Raw genomic sequence first — 23058 nt, 5'->3', positions numbered from 1 at the left:
ATTTCTTCTTTCCTTGGGAGTATTAATTAACTTTCCAGGCCAGAAAGGAATATTGTCTCATATACTGCCTGTCCATCAAACTGTGTTTTTAAGAGTGTTTTTTGTTTCATATCTTTTAAATGAAACGTTTTCCTAATGCAGAGATAAATATTTATTGACTATTGTCTCAACAGAATATGTACAAGTCAGATCTGCAGTGGTTGAGAGGCATCGGCTGGGTTCCTATTGGCTCTTTGGATGTGGAAAAATGCAAAAGAGCAACTGAAATTTTGAGTGATAAAATCTATCGCCAGCCTCCAGACAAATTCAAATTTACCAGTGTGACTGATTCTTTGGAACAAGTGTTAGCCAAGAATAACACCATCACGATGAACAAGGTGAGGCTTCAAAATTCAGAGAACCATGGTAGGACAGCCAAATCAAAAAGAAGCATAATCAAAGAAAGAAAGCAAGCATTGAGCAACAAAAGACGTCTATCTATCTACCCATATATATGTGTCGCTTATATTTAATATTTGCTTTAGTAATTATTTCATAGTTTTGATACAATAGTATATTTTAATGGAAAATCATCTTTATATATAAAAGATCCCCTTAATTTCCTTTTGTTAACATACACTTCAGATTATCATAAGGTACTAAATGTGTTTTATGAACTAATTACTTGAAGATGTGTCTACCATACATAATGTGGATAAAATGTATAACCTTTTGTTATTTGTTTATAAAATTTTGGTGGCCCTGAAATTCTTATTAATTATAAAACTGAATTTTTTTCTGATGACATGTTATATATTCTTTGATAGCGTTTATACACAGAAGCCTGGGACAAAGACAAGACCCAGGTCCACATCATGCCAGACACACCAGAAATTATGTTGGCAAGAATGAACAAAATCAACTACAGTGAGGTAGGAACAGATGCTAATTCTATGAAGTTTGCATGCCATTTCTTATTTCAGCTAATCTGTCCCAGGTGATGTAAGACTACATAACAACTTCATAGAGGATCTTTTTTCTTGCTCCATGTGACTAGTAACTCGTGCATTTCTCAATCCTCATCCTAAACATCAAACTTTAATTCAAATTATCACTTATGAAGTGAAAGATATGTGAACTCTAATGATTTAAGTGGTAATCATAAGATGGATCAGACCTTTTCCTTTTAGCAATTTTTAAAGTTAGGAAATTAGCAATAGAATAATCTTCTATTCGTGTCTTCTCCTTATGCTGTATTGCTGTGCTAGATATATTTTCCATGTGTGATTTTTCTCAAATTGTGGTTTAAAGTCATGATTTAAGATTTTTTAATGTATAAAATTAAGTCAAGGACTAAAATTACAGTATTATCAGTAAGACAGAAAAAGAGAGAGAGAGGACCCCTCCAGGGTATGTATTAGCAAGCCCATTCCTTCTTACTTTCTGTGAGCATCAGGCCGTATACCCCCATGTCAGAACCATGAATGGTTAGGCGGAAAGGTCAGCCTCTCTTCTAGTGCAAGCGTCCCCACCCAACAGGTTGTCATCCTACCTTTGTGTTCTCATTCACAAGGAGTTTAAATCAGCCCATTTCTGGAAAATTCCATGAGAAGATGCTTCTGATATAGAGTTCTCTCTGCAGACTTATATAGTCCTCTGAGGCAGTGCAAAACCAGTCTCTGCCAACTCTGGAGATGAGGGTAGCTACTGTGGTGCCTCCCCTGCCTTCTCGTCCCAGCATCTCTTTCTGATCCAGACAATCCCCAGTTCCAGGCCATTCGTCACATGACCTCCCTGCTAGAATATGACCCTCCAAACCAAACAAGATCCTGCAAGTGTAGAATACAGTTGACATCTTTCCTCTTCTGGACATACGACCTCCCATTTCGGCACTCAGTGCCTCAGAGCACACGGGCAGCTCTGTCGCCGCTGGGAGACATGGAACTTAGGATCACCTCAAACCCTAAGACATTTTACATGGGCTTAAGCTAGGTTTCCTCTCTCCTGCATTTATACATTTGGCAGCTTAAATTCAGTTTAAAATCCTGATGATGAAGAAAAAAAAATTGTTTAAAATCAGCTCAGGGATCCCTGGGTGGCTCAGTGGTTGAGCGTCTGCCTTTGGCTCAGGGTGTGATCCTGGGGTCCTGGGATCGAGTCCTGCATCGGGGCCTGCTTCTCCCCCTGCCTGTGTGTATGTGTGTCTCTCTCTGTGTGTCTCTCATGAATAAAAAAAAAATAAAATCTTTAAAAAATATATTAAAATCAGTTCAAAGAGTAACCTTTATCTCTACAATTTCTTCTTCCTAGATAGATTAAGCGTATTTAACTGTGTGGAGATTTTTGTGAACCTGATTTTTCTGTCAGTTGGTATATTAGTTATTTCTCCCAGCTTTGTGCTACCAGCAAAGAAAATACCGTTTCTTTGAAAGTATAAGTCAGCAGCATATAACTCTTATATAACTTAGAGAATTTAGCTAGATGAGCCACCATCTTAAGTTTGGTGAGTGCAAACTATAATTTTAGCACTCCTATAACTCATAATTGTCCCTAAACACAAAAATCAAGTCCCACTTGCAAAGCTAAAAGGATTGAATTTTTTAGCTAAACCTATAATATAGATCCTGTATATTTATAGGAAAGCATGGACTGTGTATGCAGGAATTTCAGGAGACAAAGAGCCTCTCTATCTGACTGCTCAGCAGTTCTGGAATTCTGGACTCTATTTGCTGCAAAAGCTCAAATACTGTAATTGGTTCAAAGAGACCCAGGGATAATGCCCTGAACTGAGGTTCTAACCTGCCTGGTCTGCGTTCTCTGTCTCTCAGCTTAGTTCAGTGCTTTTGTATTTTTTTTTCTTCATTTGGGATAGGAAGGTAAAATGCAAGTTTGATTATGTCACTCTTCCTCAAAGATTATTATTGGTTTCCTATTTCCTGTGAAATTAAACAAAATTGTTCAGCAACAAGACTTTGGTCCATCTCCAGATTCTTTTCAGTCCTTTCCTGCCACTTGTCCTTGGCACTGCTCCCCTCTTCCTTTGACACACCTGCACCTTCACTCCCTTGTGGTTTGATTCATGCAACTCCCTCAGGCCTTGACTGCCATTGCACTCTACTGAAACCATACTAATCACTCACGGTCCAGGGCAAAAATTAGTCCCTCTACACGAACTCTCCTGATTCTTAATTCATAATTACTGCTTCCCGGAGCTCTTGGTTAATAATACGATTAAACCACCTCTCGTGGTTTGACTTTTTGGTAGCTTGGTCTGTAGGTCACCAGTCTTTTTGTCAATTCCCGTAGGAACCTTGACAATGGAAGACGTCTCATACTCATCTTTGATTTCCAAGTACCCAGCATAGTCACAGCACACAGTCAGTGCAGAATAAATGTGGATTGAATTAGCTTCCATGATCAACAGTTAATCAAGTCTTTCCCTCTTATCCACATTTTGCCATGGTAGACCCTTGTGTTTCAACTTAATATTTTAGTTCTCTTCAAAACTTATTCATAGTTCTAAGAAATCTTGAAACAGTGGATAATACCTATGTTTATTTTTTCTTTTTTTTTTTTTTAGATTTTTATTTATTCATGAGAGAGACACAGGCGCAGAGATATAGGCAGAGAAGCAGGCTTCATGCAGGGAGCCTGATGTGGGACTCGATCCTGGGACTCCAGGATCACGCCCTGAACCAAAGGCAGATGCTCAACCGCTGAGCCACCCAGCTGTCCCAATACCTATGTTTAGTTAGTTCAACCTAATTGTTAAAAATAAAGCTGCAATGTTCTCTATATGCATCATTTTTAAGTCTTCAGCAAACAGTGCAAAGGCTTAGAACTCTGAGATTATTATAGGCACCCTACCTGTGTTGAACTTAGTGAATTATCTTAGTCCCCTGTGGGTTTTTGGATATGAATGTCAACATCTATGTATATTTACATATTTTCTGCCCAAACTTAGAGTCTGTATAAACTCGCCAATGAAGAAGCAAAGAAGAGAGGCTATGACCTGCGAGTTGATGCCATCCCAATCGTGGCTGCCAAGGCCTCCAGGGACATCGCCAGTGATGTGAGTTCCGGTGTCACCCCAAATATATAATCAGGCTGATGTGACGTTTTCACTGAACTAAATCTTCAAAAAGAACTTTCCTCACCCTTTGGAAATATGTCCTAATGTATTTATGTGGGATTTTTCGAAAATCTAGAAAAATCTTTTTCGATGTTCATACAAGGGGTTTATAACCTTTAGGACACAGTATCTTCAATGAAAACTAACCCACCAAAAACAGAGAAAGATCCATTCACATGGAAATGTTTAGAGCATATCTGTAGGGTTGGAGATAGAGTAATCATCAAAATGCTTCTAGAAAGTAGAATGTACAATATTCACAAAATTAATGACACTTGCTATTATAATTCATCTAAGATTATGAAAAGAAGGCAGTGGATCAGTATCAGAGGTGGCTACTAGCCCAAGATTGTGCCCTTAATAACAGCTCCTGGCTCTCTAGCACAGAAGATTCTTGAGGAACAGACCACTGCTCTAAAAATCAAGGGCCTAATATTTGGGAATATGGTAACACTGCCCTTTATATTGTGTTAGTGACTCAGTTTATATATGTTGGACCTTCCCTACAAATGGCTTTGTCAACAATTATAAATAAGAATCATAACTAGAAAGTATTGAGAATTCTGTGCTAAGAGCTTGACATGTGTTATACTTCATAATTATCCTAGGATGTAAGTGTTGTCATTATCCCTGTTTTATGGATAGCTTAAGCAACTTGTCTAAAATCAAACTCTTTGCATCTGGTAGAATTGAAACTCCAGACAACCTCATTCCTTCCCACTGTACCATATTGCCTCCCGATGACCCATCTGTACTTTTCATACTTAGTTATCTTTGAGACTAGAGGCACGTATTTGGAATAACTGGCTCAGATCCCAGGACAACATCATTGGACATAGAATAGTAAAAACATTCTTGGTCTATGCAGGTGTAGAACCTATGAGTTTTTTGGAGCATGCTCTACCCAATCGGACTGCTATGTCAGTTTTAGTAGTAAACTAATACCAGTATTATGTTGGTATACTAATAGTATGCTATTAGTTCATAGTAGTATAATAACTAGTATACTAATACTAAACAAGGTCCTAGGCCCTAGAGTACTACATCCTTACAGGAACCAGACATTCATTTTATGGCTTATTAAACATGCCATGTCACCAAGTACATCTCTTTCCTGACCTACTTTTAGTACCTAAAATTCATTTCTCCAAATTCCTATGTTCAAACGGCCTCTCCTTATTGTGGGCAACACCTTCCTCCAGAATTATTCCTGATCACTAGGCCAAAAGTGATTTGGAATATGAACTACAACTATACAGACTCCATCTATTTTCTTAGCTCTAGAAGCTTCGAGGGTAAAGGTCAAGATACTAGCTTGAGTTAGTGTTTATTAGCAAAAGTTAACTTACAACTTTGATGTAAGAAAGGTGATTTTGTACAGATTTTGACCTCCAAGGGCTTCTAATAAAAACCTGATTTGTGTGTTTTCATCTCAGTACAAATACAAAGATGGTTACCGAAAGCAGGTTGGCCACCACATCGGAGCCCGAAACATCGAGGATGACCCCAAGATGATGTGGTCCATGCATGTGGCCAAGATCCAGAGTGACAGGGAGTACAAGAAGGACTTTGAGAAGTGGAAGACCAAGTTCAGCAGCCCCGTGGACATGCTGGGGGTGGTCCTGGCCAAGAATTGCCAGACCTTAGTCAGTGACATAGACTATAAGAACTTCCTGCACCAATGGACGTGCCTGCCTGACCAGAACGATGTCATCCACGCTCGGCAGGCCTATGACCTCCAGAGCGATGTGAGTACAGCATCTATGAAAGAGTTGTGTTCAGAAATTAAACTATATAAAAGTTTTCCTTTATTTGCAACCCAACTGGCCCAATTAAGTTAGGATTTATTGATCAGTGCATGAGATTTCAATCAGAATATACTTTGATTGCTTTATCATGAATATGTTTAATAGGCTTGATAAGGAAAGGAAGTTTACAGACTGGATTTGGTCCTATAAAAACAAAACTGGACTTAAGCAATGTTCGAATTCAGAGTCCACCAGATGGAGACATTTTCTTTTATTCTTTTAGGGGGCTAGAAACCACACATTTTTATTTTTAAAAAAAATTACTCTGAATTTTGTTTTTAGCTTCTTTGCAAACCAAATGAGGTTATAATTAGCATTCTGATGCCTACTACAATGCTAATTGTTATTCTTATGAAATAAAAGAAGTTGCTATGTTTAGGGTCAGTTCACTGGCCTCTTCTCTTAGCATGGCTCTCGGTCGAGGGGTCACATGGTAATGACAGACCCTAGGAGCTAGTGCACCTGCTTTTGATATCAAATATGGGTGTGAGAAGCACATTTCCTCCAGCACATAGTTTATAAACATTTGAAGGGATTATTAAGCATTAGAGGATTTTAGAGAATAAAATAAGTCAATAATAATTATACAGATAGCTGTATTGGAAACTGTACAGCCCACCTGTGGAAATGCCGACACTTATTCTGTAGTTTTTGACATACAGAACCCTGTTTTGCAATTGTGTCCAAAAAGAAAGGCTTTGCCTGCACATGAAAGAAAGCTAAAATGGCTAGTGTCGCCCATGGAGTGACAGCATTGACAGACTGCTTGCATCTATTTGTTGAGTGCCTTTTCAAGATCTCTTCCCCAACATTGTGATATACAGTCTTAATGGTTATTTGAAAGTTAACAGTCTTTTGAAAGTTAAGAAGCACTCCAGAGATATAAAAGGCTATTGTTCTCATTCTTACTGTTGTTATTTAGGGGGCAAGTAGCAGTCAGCATAGGGTAATTCCAAAAGGCTTTTTGTCTAGACTGCAAAATAGCAGTTTCTATTTTCTACTTAATGGATGTTATGGGTAAAATCCCTCAAATGAGCTGGGCAAAGGTCCAATTCCTTTGTTGTGAGGTAGTTATGAGTACTTAATAGGTTCACAAAAATCCATAGCAGAAAAATGATTTAAAATAAATCACAATGTTATAACCATATTTTGGCAAATGGAACTCCAATAAGAAAATAAAAACATAATAAATCACAAGAAGGACACCTGGGGTGCTCAGTTGTTGAGCATCTATCTTTGACTCAGGTCATGATCCTGGGGTCCTTGAATTGAGTCCCACATTGGGCTCTCCACAGGAAGCCTGCTTCTCCCTCTGCCTGTGTTTCTGCCCCTCCTTCCCTCTCCCTCTCTCTCTCTCTCTCTCTCTCATGAATAAATAAAATCTTAAAAAAAATAATTAAATCACAAGAGAAAGGTATGGAAAGACAATTCTGGAAAGCAGTCAATCTTCTGGTCTTGAGCACTTGGTGGGAAAAGAGCACTTGGGGCTTTGGACCAATGGACATGGGTGTTTAATGCCCTGAGCCTTGGACAGTGTTAAGGCCATGAAAGGTCTGCCTCAGTGCTTCAGCGATTCTCATCATTATTATATCTCAACTTCTTTTTCTGTTTATTCTTAAAGAGCATTACGGATATTTTGAAAGATAAAAAAAAACAGAAGACAATAAAACCCAACATAATACAACCCTTGAGAGAGCCCACTCCTGTTCATGTAATTTATCCACATACCTCATTTCTTGTTTTTGTTTTTTCTTTGTGTAATATTAGTGATATTTCTATGAGTGTCCAATTCTTTAAAATATGGCTTTTAAAAGCTACAGAGGATTTCATTTGACTAGGCCTAACAGTTACCACTAGCGTGCTGTTGGACGTATCTGTGGTTTCTCCCACTCTGGATTGGCATTGTTTCCCTGCACACACGGACAGTATAAGAATATTCACTGAACTGACCAACTGAAGGTATCAGATTATTCCTCTCCTTACAACCAGAAACGTATGGTCATTTTTTGTTATGGTTACGAGACATTTCTGGGTCATTTTTTAATATAGTTGCCCTTTCAGTCTGCCTAACACAGATGAGCTGATTTTCTATGAAAACAAACAAACGACCAGTATTGTGCATCCTTACTGATTGCATTGGCCCTAAGTTTTGTGCCCTAAATCTTTTAGTCTTGCTAAAGAGTTTGACATTTTTCCTCTTGACAGAACATTTACAAATCAGATCTCCAGTGGCTGAGAGGCATTGGCTGGGTCCCCATTGAGTCTGTGGATATGGTCAAGTGCAAGAAAGCTGCAGAGATACTAAGTGACAACATCTACCGCCAGCCTCCAGACAAGCTGAAGTTTACCAGTGTGACGGATTCCCTGGAACAGGTGCTGGCCAAGAACAATGCCCTCAACATGAACAAGGTGAGCCTCAGCTGCCTCAGGCTTTTCTAAGATGCCAAAAAGACTAGTGCAGTTAAAATTATCCATTATGTGTAGGGTCACATTTAGGTTCTGAATTCCATACTTGAAATCCTCTAAATTTCTATTATTTTCAGTTATAACCTCAATAACTAGTATCGAGTCAAACCTCAAATTAAATACCTCATATCCAAGTTTGGCTTATTTTTCCTAATTGTATTAATAAGATTTATGCTTTATTGGACTTTTTGCAATTCCTATTTCAATTTTTTTATTCAAATTTAATGTAATTAATATATACTCTATTATTAGTTTCATAGGTAGAATTTAGTGATTCCTCAGTTGCATCCAGTGCCCAGTGCTCATCACATCACATGCCTTCCTTAATGCCCATCACCCAGTTATGCCAACCTCCCACCCCCTCTTGCCCTCCAGTGACCCTCCATTTGTTTCCAAGAGTTAAGAGCCCCTTATGGTGTGCCTCCCTCTCTGTTTTCATCTTATTTTTCCTTCCCTTCCCCTATGTTCATCTGTTTTGTTTCTTAAATTCCACATAGGAGTAAAATCATAGGATATTTGTCTTTCTCTGACTGACCTATTTCACTTAGGATAATACCCTCTAGCTCCAACCACGTCATTGCAAATGGCAAGATTCCATTCTTTTTGATGGCTGAGTAGTATTCCATGATGCCTATCTATCTCACATCTTCAAATGGTTTTCTATCAACATCTTCTTTGATAGCGTCTATACACAGAGGCCTGGGACAAGGATAAGACTCAAATTCACATAATGCCTGATACTCCGGAAATCATGCTGGCAAGACAGAACAAGCTCAACTACAGTGAGGTAAGCGCAAGAGGCTCTAATGCTGCACTGACATTGTGATCACTGTTACTCTGTTTTCCTGTACTTTTGTGGAGATTCTCAGGCCTCAGCTACCATGGTGCATGTGGCTCTGTGATATGAACACTCGATCCATCCAGTCCTTCCTCTCCGAGTTGAATATCATACACTATAGGATTCTGTTGGCAAACTGGTCACTGCCATGTGGGTCAGTGGGGGCGGAGTAGTTTTTTTGGCATTTCCAAGTGGTAAGACAGCCACACAAAATAGTGCCTCAATATTTATACTGAAACACTATTTGTTTTTCACCTAAAATTCAAGTCCAACTGGACACGCTGTCTTTTTATTTCCTAAACCTGGCAAATTTACCAAGGGGGAACTGATAATGTGTACCTCTTCCCTACCTGGATTAGGAATAAAATTGAGAGGTAAAACAAAAGAGTATAAATAGAAGTTGAAAACTCACATATTTTTACCACTCAAGTTAGGTTCAAGGGTACATTTGTATGAGAACTAAATGAACCTAACTGAACCCCAGAATTAAGTTTCCATCTGGACAGAAGTCACACTAGAGGAGGGCAATCAGCTTCAGTCCGCTCAGGGGTGAGGTTGTCTTAGAGCCCAGAGAAACAGAGAAGGACACTAGGGTTACTCCTAAAGGGAGCAGGTCAAAGCTGGCAGGGAGAGGCTAGTTATCCCATTCCTACCAGCTGAAGAAATCAGTAAGTCAGTGTAGCTATTCACAAGTAGAGAGTAAGGGGGGCAGAGAAAGGCAGAAGGTCAGAGAAAAATAATTGAGCTCCTCCTTTAGAAAGAAAGCATCAGGCATGAGAAAGAAGTGTTCTCTGTTAACAGCACTGATTACTTTTTTTTTTTTAAGTAAAATGCAATTTATAGGCACATGTTTTACTAATAGGATACAGCCGAAACTTAGAAACTTAGAGTTGTGATTATAGTCCAGTTAGCTATGTTTTGGATTGTACTTCAATCTTTTTCTCATTTGTTTTTTAAATATTATAAAGTAGTACATGATTGTGAAAGATATTTTAATGAAGAAAGTCTATAAGTATATATTTTACGTATAAATGAATAATAAACATTGCTCTACATTTTTTCACTTAGAAATATGTGTAGATTGGTACATTGTCAATTGATTTATAGTATTAGATGATATTAACCTATGTTGTGCGTCATATGTCAAACTACATGATCTATATTAATCTACAATATATATAATGGATTGATCTATCAATCTCTGCTAATACCCATTGGTAGGACTCATTGATTTCCAAAGCTATATATATGGGGTTTTTTTGTTTTTGATAAGATCTAATTGATTTACTTTCAATATTGCAAGAAATTTAGGTTATTTCCAGAACCTGTCCTTTTAAAAATTATTTGGTAACTTCACTTAGCAATCTCCCAACTGTTGCTGTCAAACCTTTTAAGCTCTGACACTCTTTCTGTAGACTCTGTATAAACTTGCCAATGAAGAATCGAAGAAGAAAGGCTACGACCTACGAGTTGATGCCATCCCAATCGTGGCGGCCAAGGCCTCCAGGGACATTGCCAGTGATGTGAGTAGCGACACTATGTATTTATGTGGCTGGATGGAAGTGAGGGAATGATCATCATCATAGCAGGGAAATGCATCTGGGTGCCAATTAAAGCATATTTATTGTGCTTTGAATGAAGAAAAAAAAGGTTTTCATTAGAGAAAGCTCTTTCATATTTATAACTCCAAACAACTTTTATATTCATGTCCCATAGGTGGAGAGGGTATCCTAAACTTCAGTATAAAATTGAATTTAAATCTATAGTTGTTCATATCTACAATTATGAGACATTCATCTCCATATTTTGAGCACATAACTTATAAAGAAATGAGAAAATACCAGAAGACTTTAAAAAAGTAACTTGGTTACATGTGTTGGCTCAACATCAGAAAAAGACCTGGTTTAGCCAGGTCTAGGAAAATGTACCTTTCCCTGAAAGTGTTTTGGATATTTCCCAACTCTTTCTTTGGAAAATTACCCTAAGTGTTTCCTTTTGAGTTCTTTTTAAATGAAAACAGAAAAACAAAGACAACCAAAAACAATAAAATGGTTGATTCTGATTTCTCTTTCTGCTGTCTCTGAAAGAAATGGGTCCTTTGGTGAAGAAATTCAAACTTCCATAAATATGTGTAAGGATTTGTGTATTGTCCAAAGTGAAAAGAGAATATCCAATCAGCAGTTACCACCACCACCACCAAGATGCTTTCTTGTAGTTATATAATCTGTTTTCTCACTCAATCCCAGGAAACCCAAACCAAATTTGATCTCCAACAGAGCAGAGTATGCAGGATAGAAAACACAAGCCAGTCCATTTTAGGGAGTCACGTGACCCAGTGAAAGTTAACAGAGCGAGCATTGGGAGACCTGAGGGATGGGGGTGGGGGGACAGGTCCTATGGTGCCTGTGGACTGGGTAGTAGCATTCTCAAAATCATATGGAAAATTTCTAGGTTAGTGATTTCACTGGCCAAGATGGAGAAAAGGGAATATACTGTTGTGATTGATTTTCTGGAAGTGTTGCTGCCTTTATTTCCAGGGACTTAATATCTGCAAACCATAGAACTATGTAGTTTGGTCTGTTTTCCCATTCGAGTACTGCTGTGAAGTCAAATCAGAGTTTAGGATGAGGAGATAAGTTGATATTTGGATGATTCCAAATTTAAAATCATGATGTTTTAAACTAATAAGATTTTTAGCCCTCTCTATTCATGTTTGTTTTTTTTTTTTTCATGTTTGTTTTTTTAAAATGACTACTTTTATTTCAGTACAAATACAAAGATGGTTACCGAAAGCAGGTTGGCCACCACATCGGAGCCCGAAACATCGAGGATGACCCCAAGATGATGTGGTCCATGCATGTGGCCAAGATCCAGAGTGACAGGGAGTACAAGAAGGACTTTGAGAAGTGGAAGACCAAGTTCAGCAGCCCTGTGGACATGCTGGGGGTGGTCCTGGCCAAGAAGTGCCAGACCTTAGTCAGTGACATAGACTATAAGAACTTCCTGCACCAGTGGACGTGCCTGCCTGACCAGAACGATGTCATCCACGCTCGGAAGGCCTATGACCTCCAGAGCGATGTGAGTGCTAGAACCCATTATGCACCACTGGTGACCGTGCTTATGATAGTAATACACAGTGATACATAGATAATGGGCTAGCATTAGGTGGAGCCCTCAGAATTAATAACATTTTTTCTCACTGCCTCTCATTCACTGTGCCTTACTTTCCTTTTAGACAGAATATAATGCCATGAAGCTATATCTAATTGTGCTTAATATTTTCAAAGACATAGATATGATGTTTGGCTATTAAAGTTTTACAGTTTTTTCTTTCATTTTTTTAAAATCAAGTGTCATAACAGGTAAAGTAAGACTTGCTTTTGTGTTTGATCTTACCAGAACATTTACAAGTCAGATCTCCAGTGGCTGAGAGGCATTGGCTGGGTCCCCATTGAGTCTGTGGATATGGTCAAGTGCAAGAAAGCTGCAGAGATACTGAGTGACAACATCTACCGCCAGCCTCCAGACAAGCTGAAGTTTACCAGTGTGACGGATTCCCTGGAACAGGTGCTGGCCAAGAACAATGCCCTCAACATGAACAAGGTGAGCCCCCAGTTTGGGGGAAACTAAAACGGAACCATATATCCTTGAGGATATCTATGGTTACCTTAGTCTTTTTTATTTTATCAACTTGCCATATTGTGTTTAGTGATTTGGTTGCATTCTCTATTCGGTTACATCAGTATTCCAAAAATGTATGTGGGAATTTCTGCTTTGACATCTCTGTGAAATAGCCAGAGTTACGAATAGGACAGATTTTTGGAGTTCATCTTGTTTGCAGCCAATGAGAGTCATACGTGATTTGATATTAATGTTTCTTCTTTGTTGGGACTTATCTAAGTGAGAATAAAACAAACAAGTCAGATGCAAATCTCCATAACATTTATCAAAAAAGAAATCTGGAGGTGGTGGATCCAGTTACATTTGCAGTTAATAAACAACAAACAAAACCATGGGAAGAATTTAACGTAGGCACAGTACATAGGGATAGGTGTATATGCTTGGAAAATACTTGCTTGCAATTTAATTGGAGGTGATCCATGTTTTTATTTAGTAACAATAAAAGTATCTTATAATATCAAAGAGATGGAAGAGTATTGGTACACAGCACACAGTATAGATAGTGAGGAGACTGCCTTTCAACTTTGTCTTGTTCTTTAAATTAGAAACTTCTGTTTACAACATTGCTTTTCTGATTTATTAACCTTTTTATCATTCACAGCGCTTATACACAGAAGCCTGGGACAAAGACAAGACCCAAGTCCACATCATGCCTGATACACCTGAAATTATGTTGGCAAGACAAAATAAAATAAATTATAGTGAGGTAAGACCATTTGTTTTGTTTTCTTGATCTGGCCATGTTGATTTTTTGCTGATATGGTAAAAGGTTAGAAGTCTGGATTTAATTCTCATGTGCACCAATTAGCTTAGTTTTGTTTTTTTATGCCCATCACCCTACCCTGAATATATGTGCCATCTATTAAGGAGTAGATAGATAAAAAGATACAGAAATAAATACAAAAATGTCTCCATGTCAGGAGGATAAACGAACTCAAAGCCAATTATTAATGATTGGAACTTATAACTTTAATTTTAAAATGATGATTGCTATTTACCAGATTAGTACTTCAATATATTCTGTTTTTCTTGTTACCTCATCTGTGAAATGGGATTAAAATACACATCTTGAAGAATTTTTGTGGTAACTAAATAAGGTTGTGTATGTAATATACCCAGCATGGAGCCTGGCACAGAATAGTTGCTTAATAAACTTTAATTTCTTTCCTGTACACTTCAACTTACCACTGCATATTAGATTTATGTAATGTACTCAAAATAACTTGAAGTTTGTTTACAAGAACTGATATGAGAATTCTCAAATCCATTTCAAAATTGCCTAAGGAAAATAAAATATATTTTTTATGTGTTATCTCTGGCTGCACTAAACTTGTCATCACATATCTTTGCAGTCCAGAAATACTGTGGCAGAAACAGCTTCTTGCCCAATTCTACTTGCCAAAGTCAGTAATTATTTGGTTTATTCAAGAAAAGCTAGATTTCCTACATGTTTGTGTGTCTTCCTTAAAAAAAAAAAAAAATTGGAGGGACTTTTCTTCAGTTTGAGAACACTGGAAAATTAAGTACTTATTTTCAAGACTTGACCATAGTCATTCTTCTATCTTTATTAACTACTTCTGGTTATAATAATGTGACCCTAAAGAAGACAGAAGCTCATATCAAGTAACCATGACAAGTGAAATGAAGAGGATAGGATTAAAAAAAAAAAAAAAAGACCCTAGGACAAGCCTGATCATAAGTATTTGATTGCCATTGGCAATTTGAGCAATTTTCTTGGCCACAGAGCTTCTCAGTTGGTTGAGCTTTTCCCAAGAAGTCTGTCTCACCCCAGACAGATGAAGTTAGTTTCTATCCAAACTGTAATAACATTTTCCCTTTTGTTGAAATTAGGTCAGATGAAGTAGATGTTTTTTGGGGTAATTTTTTTTTCAGACTGAAAGGAAATTGGGCTTTTATTTCTATAATTTTCAGCTGGATTTATTTTCTTTAGAATTATGTGAGCATGTTATTTCTTTAAGGGGTGTCTCCTAAGGATTAGATTTCAAAATGGCTCTCCTGAATTTTTTCTCAACCCAACTGGTACCTGCATTCCATACTTAGCTCAATAAATATAAACCAAAAAAACAAAGCAACCACATTTCACTTTTTTTTCCCTCTTAAATTCTCATTTACCTGTTCTAGTTCTCTTGGGTAAATAACTTACCAAACAAGCTTTAAAACATAATCTTGATGGTAACCAGTGTTCTCTTCTTTGAAGCCCTGCATCTTTTTCAAATGTTGAAAGAATGAAATTAACGTATTTGCTTGGCCTCGAGACATGAGATGATCTAAACACATTTTAAGGACAGAGACCTCCAAGGAAAAATATAATAGAGTAGCTATTTGACTCTCCAGTTCTCTAGAAATTTTTAAGAAGACAAAATGCCTTGGGGATTTTATCTCAAGTGTATCAAATTTATTATTTTCACTCTAGCTTTTCCTTGTAAAATCTTATCTTGGGAAGAATGTAATTTGTCACATGTTAATAATCTACATTAAAAACACACTTCCTTCAAGGACTCTTAGGTCATTTAAAAATGGTCTCTGCATCACGTTTTAAATTCAGATCTTATTCCAGTATTTTTAATTCAATCTAACATGAGAATGGGGCATAATAATGAAGCAATTAGTTTTCATTATTTGTCACACTATTTATTTTCCTTACACTTAAAATTTTGTCTTTAGACAGCTTCAACAATGACAAAATACTAAATGTTATAAAGTAGGAAGAAAGATAAAACCCTAAAGAATTGAGGTCATTGTTGTTTTGCTCTTAAAACCATAAGTGATTTTTGTATCCTTTTCCAGAACTATCTACGGGTTCTGTGACTACATTCCTGGGGTCAATAACTTTCTTAATAGAGGAAAGGGGAGAAACTAAAATTAAGGATTAAGTTATTCCATCAGTCAGCCCCACAGTCTGTCTGGGGCGGGGACAAAGATGAGCTACCTTCAAACTTTAGGGGTCTATGGGGTAACAAAATCCTTCCAGCAGGTTTTCTGGCTTGCATTTGCTTTAAGCAAATCACTTAATGTAGCTTCAGCTTCCCTAATGCTCTTCTACGTTACTCACCTGAGAGGGCCTCTGCTTTAAGGTGATATCGCTTCTTTCTTAGCCACTCTTCTTTCACTTTAAAACAAAAAGCACAGATTAAAGGCCTAGAAACAGAAGAGACAGCCAAATGCCACTCATGCTCCTGAATTGGATTTTAGGAAACCAAAACAAAACAAACAAAACAAAACAAAAAAACAATATTGCCAGAAATGACATTACTTGGACAGTTGGTGAAATTTGAATACTTCCTATCTACACATAGATCTTAAACTTCCCAAATTTAATAAAAATATCATGGTTGTAAAAAAAAATACATGAGGCTTAAGTATATATAAAAGTGAAAGTCATGATGATTACAATGTACTCTTCATTGGTTCTTACTATTGAAATAAATATACATACCACACATACAAGAGAAAGATAAATACGGCAAAAGCGTTAATAATTGGGTAGCTGGTTCATTGTACTATTCTTAAAACTTTTCTATAGGTTTGAAATTTTTCAAACTAAGGAAAAGAGATATTTTTAAAAATTAAAACATACATTAAAATATTTAGATATTATGAATATTTTATTTCCAAAAAGAGAAAAAAAGTTAATGTGATACATGCCTGAGAGTATTAAAAAAAAAAAAAGGAAAAAACTCTGCCACACAATTTAATCTATTAATGTCCACCCAAAGCTTTTTCAGTCAAGGTACCACCAGTTCCTATAAATCACAAAAATAACATTGGGAGATACAATAATTTTTACTTTTATGTTTAAAAATCATCAAAATCCATATTTTATTATGTTTTGATTAACTAAAAATATATTAGCAATTATTTAACATTTATTTTAACATTGTATGGGATTGGTCAAAATTCCTATAGGTGGCTCACAAGCAAAAAGGCTAATGATTTCCAGTATAGATGATTTGTCTAATGCACTGGTTCTCAAACTATGTTCCAATGGAACACCTGTGCTCCACCTTCTGTGTGTATCTGTCCTATCACAGAAACCGAACAGGTGTTTTTTTTCTAATTTACAGAAAAAAATTATCAAATATAATTTTACCATTTTTGTGCTTTCAACTCATAAATCCTTAGTACCCGCTATTCCTTATGACTGCTAGCAATTTCTAGCAGTTGACAAAATGAATAGGGAACAAGTCAATATTAACAAAGATTTTAGGACCAGCAGATTATCCTCAGATCAGCATTGTTCGATTTTGCTTACGTACTCACATGGTAGTATGTATTGTTATACACTCATATTCTTTGCGAATAAAACTCCTAATGCAAATTTGGAGTTAAATAAATCAACATTTCTTGATTGTTTCATGAGCAGAGCCAAGTGCTGAACAATTCAACACATTTGAAATCTATTAACATCTAAAATCTATAAGGATTTGAGTGCGAGAACTTGGAATGTTAAAACCTGCTGAATATAAAACTTCAACTTAAATACCTCAGTTAAATAGAAAGTAAAAAATATGTATATTTTTTTTTTAAAGATTGAAGGCTAAACATAGTAGTGCAGTTAGTTCTGTGTCCAGAGTAGTTGTCTTTTGACAAAAATGCATTTTTAGAGTGAAAGTGAATGCTATATCTAAAAGCCACTTTTTCTTTCCTCAGAACTTCTATCGCCAGGCCATGGAAGAAGCCAAGAAAGAAGGCTATGACTTGAGAAGCGACGCCATTCCCATCGTGGCTGCCAAGGCCTCTCGGGACATTGCCAGTGATGTACGAGCTGATCAAATCCTTCCCTTTGCTACCAACAGGCCAAGCCCCCTGCACAGGGGGTCATAGCTGGAAGTCTCTGTAGTCCTCATCTGTGGAGCTGTAGTCCTCAGTCTTAACTGCCTTCATTGTACAAGCAAATAAATTGAGTATTTGAGATAGTAGGTAACGTGCCCAAAATCGTAAGCAGCATAGAGACGAGGCCTGGACTGGAATGTGATTCTTTTGACTCTTGTCCTCTGGTCTTTGCTTAATAAGATTGAGCACCTTGATTAAAGCTAGGTAGAGAGATGTTGAGCTTCTCGTAAAACCTCATAAGCTCTCCTCAGGATACACTCAAGACAAAGATGCCAGGAGAGAAGCAGGCTTTAACAGAGCTCTCCCCCATGACTTAAGGAATGACAGAGGATAGCTAAAAAGCTATGTGTCCTTGCTTGAGGGGTCGCACAAAATCAATATTCCTTTACCCTAAGAATGAAGATCTCAGATTCCCGGACAACTTCAGTATTAATTTGAATAGTCACAAATTGTCAGTTTTTGTCGCTGGTTCTTTTTAATCATGAATTAAAAATACATAACATAAAATTTACTATCTTAACCATCTTCAAGTGTATACTTCAGCAGTGTTGTAAATGTATTCTCGCTATTGTACAGCCTTCCAGAGCTTTTCATTATGTAAAACAGCATGTGATGAAACTCCCCTAGTGTCTTTTATTTATTTATTTTTAAAGATTTTATTTATTTGAGAGAGAAAGTATGAGCATGAGGTAGGGGTCAGGGGAGAGGCAGAGACAGAAGCAGACTCCCTGCTGAGGAGGGAGCCTGACTCAGGGCTTGATCTCAGGACCCATGAGATTATGACCAGAGCCAAAGGCAGCCGCTTAACCAACTGAGCCACCCAGGTGCCTTGAAATTCCTCTAGTGTCTTAAGGGTTTCATAGCAAAGCCTCATCACAAAAAGAATGACAGGAAATAGCCCTTGGTGCTCCCTCATTATTCACCGGTTTCTCTTTTTCAGTACAAATATAAGGAAGCTTATCGTAAGCAGTTGGGTCACCACATTGGTGCCAGAGCAGTACACGACGACCCCAAGATAATGTGGTCTCTGCACATTGCCAAAGTGCAGAGTGACCGTGAGTACAAGAAAGATTTTGAGAAATACAAGACCAGGTACAGCAGCCCAGTGGACATGCTTGGTATCGTTCAGGCGAAGCAGTGCCAGATCTTGGTCAGCGATGTGGACTATAAACATCCTCTGCATGAGTGGACCTGCCTGCCTGACCAGAATGACATCATCCAAGCTCGGAAAGCTTATGACCTCCAGAGCGATGTGAGTATCCCTGAGGCTGGTTCTGCATATTAAAAACAGATCTGAGACGTGTTCTTAGGTTCTGACAAATGTCAATGGACCGGGACTTATTTGTACATATTTTTAAAGATTTTATTTATTTATTCATGAGAGACACAGAGAGGGAGAGACACGGGCAGAGGGAGAAGCAGCTCTATGCAGGGAGCCCTATGGTGGGACTCAATTCCAGGACTCCAGGATCACACCTTTAGCCAAAGGGAGATGCTCAACCGCTGAGCCACCCAGGCGTCCCTTATTTGTGTGTTTTAAACAATAAGTGATTAAATGTTTAAAAAGAGTCTCCCATGGAAATCACTACAATTTACTTCAATTTTTCTTCCCCAAAAGTCATATGTAGAAGAGGAAATCAAATATATATTAGCAATTACCTACAGGTATATTTCTTGTGATTCAGGCTTCCTTTGCATGAGTTAGATGAGACTGAGTTCTCAAAGATCTATAACTGCACATTTTTGGCTAAAGAGAACGTTGTGGGTGTGAATGGAGGTGGAAGGAGGAACAGAAGTATAGAATGCCAAGTTATTTTAATAAACATTTTATACCTACTGACAAGGAAATACTAAGATATCCTTGTCTTTTTCAAAACTAGTGATCTAATTCTTCCAAACAGCATGTACTATTGAGAAGAAAATAAAATTGAGTAATATCTAATATACTATGTTTACAACACCACATTACACACTCGATATTGTGATTTTGAAGATGGATATAAAGATGTTTTTAAAGTTCTCATTACACAAAAAAATGTAGGTATGTGTGGTGATGGATGTTAACCAAACTTACTGTGACGATCATTTCACAATATATGCATATACTGAATCATTATGTGGTGCACTTGAAACTAATAGATTACATGTCAACTATATCGCAATTTTAAAAATGCAAGAGTGTGATTTGCAGAGGTTAACATTACTACGTGTTGAAACTCACTACTATAGTTTAATTTCACCTCTTTTCCCTTAAAAAGCAAGAGGTCAAGAGGTCTTATAATTGCAACACTCACATAGCATTGGTCTGAGTTTGGGGTCTTACTGGGAGCTATTAGAGCACATTTTCCAAAGCTAAAGAAGCTCTGCTTTTGTGTAAACATCTTGTAATACCCTTGAAGGCAGGTGCCTTCTACCTTTTAGAAAAATTATTTCATCATTCTTGATACAATCCTCTGTACCAAAAAATGCTCAGGGAAAAAAAATATATTCTCAGGATTCAGTAATGCCTGTGAATGAGTGATCAGCTATGCTGGGAGCTTTATCTGTTCATCAGTACTTTTTCATTTCTCTAGTATAGGCCATTTAGTGACTATGAATCTGAAATTTTAGTGAATGTTTCTTATCCATTGATGTGCAGAATTTATACAAGTCAGACCTTGAATGGTTGAAAGGCATTGGCTGGGTTCCAATTGGTTCCGTGGATGTTGTTAAAGCCAAGAGGGCCACCGAGATACTGAGTGATACGATCTACCGTCAGCGTCCAGAAACACTGAAATTTACCAGCATAACTGACACTCCGGAGCAGGTGCTGGCAAAGAGCAATGCTATAAATATGAGTAAGGTGAGTTTTTACTCCTCACTGCTATGCTAGATAGAGGAATTCACTGTAGAAAAAGGTGAAAAACAAAACAAAAAAACCTGACCTGTTACTGAATTCCTATAATTCCTTTAGGACTTATGATACCTTTAAAAATGATTTTTCCATTATAATACCATAGTTGCTTAATAATACTTTAAGACATTAAACTATGAGAAATACCAATTTCATAATTACAGAGTTTTAATACTGTAACCCAATTACAGTTTTCCAAATGGTTAAAGAATTTAAATAAGAAACAGTAACAACTGAGTCAATGAAATAGTATACAAGTAAACTAAATACTCTAAGAACTAATAATTTACACAAAAAGTAGGAATCTATGCAACTTTAATAATTTTATTTCTACTTTTGTTAGAGGTACACATAATCAAAAAAAAAAGTCCATGAGTGCCAAAATAATTTTGCTCATCTTTTTTTTTTCCCCCCCGCTCATAGCGCTTATATACTGAAGCCTGGGACAATGATAAGAAAACGATTCATGTCATGCCAGATACACCAGAAATCATGCTAGCCAAACTCAACAGCATAAACTACAGTGATGTGAGTAAACTATTGATCAAAAATGAACAGAAAGGCAAAAAAGAGCCATCGTAACTATTTTCTTAGTGAAATATTTCAACTAATTTATTATACATTGTCCAAACTAATGTTGGTAGAAGAGAGTTGTCTATTGATTCAATTTTGGACTATGTGGTAGGTCCATGGTGTAGACCAGCTTTTACCAACAGGATTCCAGGAAATGGAATGCTTATGGAGAAATATTTCAATAGGAATTATATTCCTAATGCCTTCCCCTCCCAACAAGTCAGTGTGAATGTCAACTCATTATTTGATTAAACAATTATTTAGCAGGCAGGTGCTGTACTGGAACCCAATGGGTTATCATGCCCTATATTATTTTGCTGCTTCAGGAATATTCTGATTACCATTTAATGTTCTTTGCAAGCATTTTCCTAGGCATCTCTTTCAGGAACAGCATTTTCATCAGGGCGATCATTCTGAAACCCTACCCAACTGATAGATCATGGTCTGTGATGATAGTCCATAGCAAAAATGAGAAAAAAAAATAAAATACATTGGATTTTTCTTAAATCCAAATATATTCTATTTGAAAATAATGTCCTTATTTTTTCTCTTTCTCTAGTATTAAGATGACCTTTCTTTTATATTAAGATGGTGAAAGTAAATAGTTATTTTTTTTCTACATGTACTTATTTGGCAAAACAAAATTTTGGCAATCACATGTTGATGTCTCCCCCAATTCTTTTTTTTTTAATTTAACAATCAGTGAAATCCCAAAGTTTAGAACATGTGCCTTAAAAGTCCTTAGATAATTTTGTAGGAACCCAACCCACTCTCATACTTGATTTTGTAGATTTCTTTCTATAGTTTAAATGAGGACAGGGAAGATTTAATAATAAACAGCTTTATTTTTTATGAAAGGAGTTATGATTGATGACTCTCTTTTCTACAGAAACTCTACAAACTTGCTTTGGAAGAGTCAAAGAAGGAAGGCTGTGACTTGCGTTTGGATGCCATCCCGATCCAGGCAGCCAAGGCTTCGAGAGAGATTGCTAGTGATGTAAGTTGATGTTTTTGGAAGAGGCATTTCTTACTCAAATATGTTCCCAAATGGCAGTTTTATAATTTTTCTTGCCAGAATTGTGGTTGTCCCTACAAGTCTCAGCTTCATTTAGTGATTCCCACATGTAGAAAGTTGGAAATAAAAAAAGACTAAGAAAACCATAAGATACCGTGTCCATTATACCTGCTAATCAATCAGGGATAGAGGTATATTCTTTAAAAATGGGTGTTTTATAGACACTAAAAATGGGTTCATATTTTGGAGCCTCAGAAGTTGAGCAGCAATTGATGCAGATGTTTGTAGAAAAAACATTGAAAGCAAATGTAAGTCCCCCAGCATACATGGGAATCCTTTCCTACTACTTTTATCTCCTTATTCTGGTGTTAAAGGAAGACTAGTTGATGGGTGCGTTTTAGAGTTTTCTTTCATCCTTTGTAACTTTCAGTGAGGTTCTCCTACCAGAATACCCCTAACTCGTTGAAAGGACAAATTGAGAAGTAAGCAAAGCTTTTCCTCAGCACCTACTTGTCTCTTCTCAGTAGCCCTTCCCTTCTCATGAGAAGCATCTCTTGAGGGTATCTAGGGCCCTCATTTTGTATTAGGGCTCCTCAGGAACCCAATCCAGGCTTTCCATCTTTTGGAGGGGCCCCATGCCTGAGACTTAGGCTTCATTCCTTCTATTATCAAGACATTTTCTAGAAAAGCTCACACTGATCATTTCATGGTAAAAATGGACCATAACATGTTATTCTTGAATTTTAAAAGTACAGAATGTTAACCTGAGGCATGACTCTCTCATGATGAAAGTTCAATGACATTACAGGTTAATAAGGG

The 23058-nt window shown here is 37.1% G+C and overlaps 1 protein-coding gene across 1 annotated transcript in view; it reads left to right on the top strand.

Moving 5' to 3' along the window:
• NEB (nebulin) overlaps positions 1-23058 on the top strand; it is a 200923-nt gene that overhangs the window by 80070 nt on the left and 97795 nt on the right. Inside the window, 15 exon segments of the mRNA XM_049097113.1 lie at positions 174-377; positions 807-911; positions 3944-4051; positions 5548-5859; positions 8125-8328; positions 9068-9172; positions 10639-10746; positions 11990-12301; positions 12623-12826; positions 13506-13610; positions 17576-17683; positions 18699-19010; positions 20397-20600; positions 21075-21179; positions 22114-22221. Of these exon segments, the coding sequence (XP_048953070.1) occupies positions 174-377; positions 807-911; positions 3944-4051; positions 5548-5859; positions 8125-8328; positions 9068-9172; positions 10639-10746; positions 11990-12301; positions 12623-12826; positions 13506-13610; positions 17576-17683; positions 18699-19010; positions 20397-20600; positions 21075-21179; positions 22114-22221 (2604 nt within the window).

This window comes from Canis lupus, chromosome 19 (assembly GCF_003254725.2).
Source record: "Canis lupus dingo isolate Sandy chromosome 19, ASM325472v2, whole genome shotgun sequence".
NCBI lineage: Eukaryota > Metazoa > Chordata > Mammalia > Carnivora > Canidae > Canis > Canis lupus.
Note: the sequence above shows the minus strand (reverse complement) of the source record. Positions and strands in the feature narration are given on the sequence as shown.